We start from the raw sequence: 6,352 nt of genomic DNA on the forward strand, positions 1-6,352 counted from the left end.
AACCATTGAATTCAGGTGTTCCAATCATTTCCAAGGCCACAGGTGTATAAAACCAAGCACCTAGGCCTGCAGACTGCTTCTACAAACATTAGTGAAAGAATGGGTCGCTCTCAGGAGCTCAGTGAACTCCAGCGTGGTACCATGATAGGATGCCACCTGTGCAACAAGTCCAGTCGTGAAATTTCCTCTCTACTAAATATTCCACAGTCAACTGTCAGTGGTATTATAACAAAGCGGAAGCGATTGGGAACGACAGCAACTCAGCCACGAAGTGGTCGGCCACGTAAAATGACAGAGCGGGGTCAGTGGATGCTGAGGCACATAGTGCGCAGAGGTCACCAACTTTCTGCAGAGTCAAATGCTACAGACCTCCAAACTTCATGTGGCCTTCAGATCAGCTCAAGAACAGCATAAAGAGCTTCATGAATGGGTTTCCATGGCCGAGCAGCTGCATCCAAGCCTTACATCACCAAGCGCAATGCAAAGCGTTGAATGCAGTGGTGTAAAGCGACATCAGTGTCTGACCTCACAAATGCTCTTCTGGAAGAATGGTCAAAAATTCCCATAAACACTCCTAACCCTTGTGGAAAGCCTTCCCAGAAGAGGTGAAGCTGTTATAGCTGCAAAGGGTGGGCCGACATCATATTAAACCCTATGGATTAAGAATGGGATGTCACTGAAGTTCATATGCGTGTGAAGGCAGACGAGCAAATACTTTTGGAAATATAGTGTATATCGTGACCTTCTACCTCTTCCTACCAGAGAAAATGGCAAACTTGCCTCTGAATCTTGTAAGTATGTACGTTTTTTAATAAAGGAAAATCATTTTTAAATTCAGGTTTGTTATTAACTGAGAAACACTTACGTTGATAATTAACGATATATCACTTTTGTGGGACATTTTACAGTGTTTGTAGACGACTCTGTCTCAATGTTGAGTGATGGAGCTGATATTCAGAGCATTAAGAGATTCAGGTCTCTACTTGGACCCAACTAATGGTGAAATTAAACTTTGTTCACTGAACAATGAAAAACTCTGAAGCAAATCTATTAGCCCCACTCCTGGTGATTGCTGGGATTTGTGTATCTGGGTTAACCCTTTTTTTTGGGTTTTGAAGCCTAAAAGCAGAGGACAAATATTAAAGGTTATAGAATGGATTTTGGGTCATGTTTCCAAATCTTCTAGCTTAGTTTTATTTAGGTTAGGACACATTAGCATATGTTCACTTCCTTGTGTATGAAATCTACAGTTCTTCTGATGGCCCAAAAATTAATAAATAAAAGCTCCCAAAAAGATCTATTTGTTAAATAATTTGTATCTTTAACAAAAACAATTTTACAAAAGGTATACAATGAATGATCATATAGACAAAAATAGAGTAAAATGAAAAAATGAAAAATAAAATAAAAGAAAACAAATCAAAAATACATTTTACAGGGGGCTCCCGAGTGGCGCAACTGTCCAAGCATTGGTCCTGTCATCAGGAGATCGCGAGTTCAATCCCTGGTGATGCTACACCCGTCCGTAGCCAGGAGTGCGAGAGAGCACAACTGGCCTCGACCTGGGTGGGTGGGATGGCTGCCCTTCTCCCCCCATCACTCAACACGATGCTAGTCAGCGCAGGCGTCTGTTAGCTGACGTAACAGATCTGGCGGTTGGCGCTTTCCTCCGAGCGCATTCAGCTGTCCGGTGACGTTATGTGAGCGGCAGTTCGAAAAGATGTGGTGGCGCTTCACAGGTCTCGGAGGAAGCCTGTGTTAGCCTTCACCCTCCTAGCGTTGATAGCATCGTGTGATTGGGGGGAGTCCTAACTAGCGGGTGGAATTGGAGATGACTAAATTGGAGAGAAAATTGGGTAAAAAAAAAAAAAAAATACATTTTACTTACATGATATGAATTGTACTCTTAGCTGGATAAACATTAGGTAAATACAGCACCAAGTAACACATGATTTATTTAATTTTCTTTATAAATCAAATTAACCATAAGTTAAGATCATTTACCTTAGGATGGGGATGTCCAGTCCTGGTTCTGGAGATCTACCACCCTGCAGAGCTCCAGCACACCTAGCTGTTATATTCGAATGCTCCTGAGGGCCTTCATTACCTGGATCAGGTGGGTTAGATTAGAGTTGGAGCTAAAATCTACAGGGTGGTAGATCTGGTAGATCTTGAACGTCCCTGTCATACACTGTTATTAATAAATGTTCTGTGCAGGTACATTTTTTGTTCATCAAGGTACAAACAAATCTATGTGTTCTCTCAAAGGTTGTACAGTGGTCGTAAGGTCTGATTGTGAACCTTAAACAGTTTTTTTCCAGGTGAAAAGTTCGTATTTGTACCTTTTCATAACCAAATGTTCTAAAACAGAACAATAAAATGAAAGCCTGGAGACGAGACGGGGTGTGTGGAGTCAGTACAGCTTAGAAGATATCATTTCAGTGGATTATGGTTCAGTTATGTTCCCTGACTAAAGGTACTGAGATGGAGCCTTGAGGGTTCCACCCCAGTGACAAGAGGGGAACTGACCCAGTGACAGTTTAGCACCTTTATTTCTGAGAGTGTAAGGTAACTGCATGCTATTTTAGGGTTTCAGTCGAAGAGATAAACCTATTACAGAATGAGCTAATATCAAAATTTGAGAAGTAAGATGGGGGGATATCAAACTACCCCAGATAAATGGTATAAACTGTTGTTTGGAACACTGTTTGCGCAGTTGGGTCTCTCGAGACCCTGAGCCACCTGATACTCCTCTTCCACAAACTCAGCGTCTGAAGACTCTTTCCTTTTTGACATCTTCTGAGAACTTAGAACAGTTATTAGTGAAAGTGTTTAGTCGGTAAAAGATTTATTTTTTATTTATAATATTATGTTGGAGGCCTGGGGTTGAAGGGGGGCAGCCCTTGGTCCCGACAACAGACAAGAAAAGTTACTAGAAGTAAAAAAGGGGAAACTATTTGGCAGTCAGCCTCCTCATGACACTACAGCCTGTATAGCAGTAAATTAGAAAATAAAATACAAAAGAACATTTGAATTATGCAATAAAAAAAGCATAAAGAGTTCAAGGAGGATAAAATGTTTCAGTGATGAACTGATGCTGTCTTGGATGACCTCGTCAGCTCTTTGTTCTGAAAAACTGTGCAGGGTCGGCGTCTCAGCGTCTAAATTTACACATGTAGAGTTCAGCTTTCCTCCGTCGCAGGAAGTTTTGCCATTAGAAGTCCTTCTGCTTCAGTCTGTAAAGAGAACAGTTTGATCATTAGGAATATCTAGTTGTTCTCCGCTGCAGTGCTGTACTACACTGATGTAGATGTTAACAGTGTTTTTCTAATGTATAAACCAGTGTTTACTGTAGTTTATCTGTAATTTATTTATGAAAACAGTTTGAAGATGGCTAAATTTACATGTGTAGTTGTCCTCTGTCCACTACTTTCCTGTGCCTCAGCAGTGCCCTGCTCTGCTGCTGTCTGTGAAGGGGATAGTTTGATCATGAGGATATCTAGTTGTTTCACCACTGCAGATTAAAACAAGCCTTGGATGGAGAACTGACCTGTTCACTGGAGACTCCATATTCTCTACGGTGTTTATCAAACGTAATATATAATATCAGTATTCCAATTGTGGAGACCAAGAGGGCAATGAAACCTCCAAACTGCAACAAAAAAACACAGAACATAGTTATTGTTTCTTTTCATGCATGTTGTTCAGATATGTTTTTTACAACCTCATTTCCAAAAAAGTTGGGACGCTGTGGAAGATGCAAATAAATGTAAATAGAAAACAGAATGCAATGATTTGCAAATCTCATAGACCCATATTTTATTCATAATAGAACATAAAACACAAATCAGACGTTGAATGTGAGACATTTTACCATTTCATGAAAAATATTAACTCATTTAGAACTTGATGGCAGCAATGCACCTCAAAAAAATTGGGACAGGGGCAACAAAGTCTGGAAAAATAAGTGTCCCTAATAAAAACAGCTGGAGGAGCAATTTGCCACTAACTCACATGACTGAGTATAAAAAGAGCATTTTAGAGTCTCTCAGAAGCAAAGATGGACTGAGGTTCACCAATCTGCGGAAAACTGCATCTAAAAATTGTGGAACAATTTCCAACATGTTCCTCAAAGTAAAATTGTGAAGACTTTAAATATCAATATTGGACACTTGGGATCTTCGGGCCCTCAGTTGGCGCTGCATTGAAAACAGGCATGATTCTTTACTGGAAATCACTGCATGGGCTCAGAAACACCTCCAGAAATCACTGTCTGTGAGCACAGTTTGCCGTACAATCCACAAATGCAAGTTAAAGCCGTATCATGCAAAGAAGAAGCCATATGTCAACACAATCCAGAAATGCTGCCGCCTTTTCTGCGCCAAAGCTCATTTAAAATGGACTGAGGCAAAATAGAAAACTGTTCTGTGGTGATTTAAAATTTGAAATTCTTTTTGGAAACCATGGACGCCATGCCCTGCGGACTCAAGAGGAGACGGACCTTCCAGCTTATTATCAGTGCACAGTTCAAAAGCCTGCATCTCTGATGGTCTGGGGTTGCATTAGTCCCTGTGGCGTGGGCAGCTTACACATCTGGAAAGACTCCGTCAATGCTGAACAGTACATAGAGGTTTTAGAACAACATATACTGCCATCCAGACAGCGTCTCTTTCAGGGAAGACCTTGCATATTTCAGCATCTGATATGTGTTCCATGTTCTATTGTGAATACAATGTGGATCTATTAGATTTGCAAATCATTGCATTCTGTTTTTATTTACATTTAACACAGCATCCCAACTTTTTGGAATAGCGGTTGTAATTACTAATTTTAGCACATCTTGCTTTGCTCGTTCAAAGTTTGCGTAAGAATCTGTGGATTCATGAGACCAAGTTTAACATGAAAAGAAAAACTTGAACTTCAGCTGTACAGTCTGAAGGGAAAAATACATTTGTACTAATGTAAGTTTAGAAAAGGGGAAGCACTAAAGGGGAACTAAAGTCGATTTTGTCAAATGAGATGAACTTACTCAAGACATCCTGAAACACAACCCTCTGCTGTCTGTTTCTATTGAGTTACTTTATCCACTATCTGTGTTCAACTGTTCTGTCTGTTCAAATACGGCATTGAAGCTGCCTTGAATCTTATTTCTCTTTGCACTTTCCATCCTCCTGTTATTACAGCTTAAAACTAAAACATAAGAGGCCATTCTACCTTCCAGTGTATTAACAACCCCCACTCAGTCAAGGTAGTCAGTGGCAACAATAAACATCTGTAGATGAAAGTTTTAAGAAGGGGGTTCTACACTGCGCAGCTAGAATATTTAACATCATGATATTTCACATCAGCTAGATTTGAGCTTACCTTAGAGTCGTTATAGGCTTTCTCTGCTTTCTTCTGGGCAGCAGTCAGTGTTCGGTTTGTGTTACACCATTCCCATGGAGCGTTTGCAGTGCTGTCAGCATCTCCTTCAAATGTAGTATGATAACAAGCCCAATATCTGCCATCACAGAAAAATAAGATTATCCAAAAAATACTTGGAATAAAACACCAGAAGGTAAAAATGAATTGTCTCCATTTTCCAGACATCTGTTTAAATGAACATTCATTTAGTCTTCCAGACATCGGAGCTCCCCTAATAGATTCCAGCCCTTGAGTTTCCTCATTAGATTCCTGCTGTTGAGGTTCTGTATTGGATGTCTGCAGCTCACGCATAATACAATACATGACAGCAAAAACAACGAAGGCAGGTATCAGCAGGTAGGAAAAGAAAAACTTTTTTCTAAAGTCGGATTTGCAAGGGCAGTGAAATTCTTTCCCAACATAGTCTTCTGCAACAACAAGGCTAACTAACACAAAAATTAGAAGTCTGTTCTCTTTGGTAACAGCCAGCCTGGCTGCCCTTAGTACATTTCGCGCTGCCATTCCTAATTCACGTTCCAGTACCAAACAGCAGAGAACCTGAACTCTAAATCTCAATCTTAATTGTGGAAATCAGCTTTGACATCAGTACTAAATTATACAGCACCAACTACGAATAGCAAAACACTCTGGCTTCAGTGAGGTAATCAGGAAGTGGCCCCACCACCAGTTACAGTCACCTAGTAAGAATAGCAGAGTGCATGTTGAGGTGAAGTAGATGTTTTCTACTGTATAAGCCAGTTAAATTATAAACTGCTCTTCATGTCTGATATGAATTGTACTGGCGTCTCTGACAAAGTGCACCATTAAACAGTTCAAACAGCAATGAAAAACTTCAAGAGCTCATTCAATACAGTGCAAACTGGTCTAAGAACTAAATTCAACTTCTAGTGTTGGTTTTAACTCTATTCTGAAGGGATACAACATTAGC

At 40.2% G+C, this 6,352-nt stretch overlaps 1 protein-coding gene across 1 annotated transcript; it reads right to left on the reverse strand.

The window, feature by feature from the left end:
* Positions 1-3,146: 3,146 nt before the first annotated feature.
* LOC118820377 lies at positions 3,147-6,035 on the reverse strand. Its single transcript, XM_036588690.1, has 4 exons — positions 5,365-6,035; positions 3,551-3,652; positions 3,405-3,467; positions 3,147-3,236 (listed from the first exon to the last, which is right to left on the reverse strand). Exons 1-4 carry the CDS (start codon positions 5,923-5,925, stop codon positions 3,183-3,185), a joined length of 780 nt encoding a protein of 259 aa, XP_036444583.1. The 5' UTR covers positions 5,926-6,035; the 3' UTR covers positions 3,147-3,182.
* Between the last annotated feature and the right edge of the window lie 317 nt (positions 6,036-6,352).

The sequence above is a fragment of the Colossoma macropomum genome, unplaced genomic scaffold (assembly GCF_904425465.1).
Source record: "Colossoma macropomum unplaced genomic scaffold, Colossoma_macropomum, whole genome shotgun sequence".
Taxonomy (NCBI): Eukaryota; Metazoa; Chordata; class Actinopteri; order Characiformes; family Serrasalmidae; genus Colossoma; species Colossoma macropomum.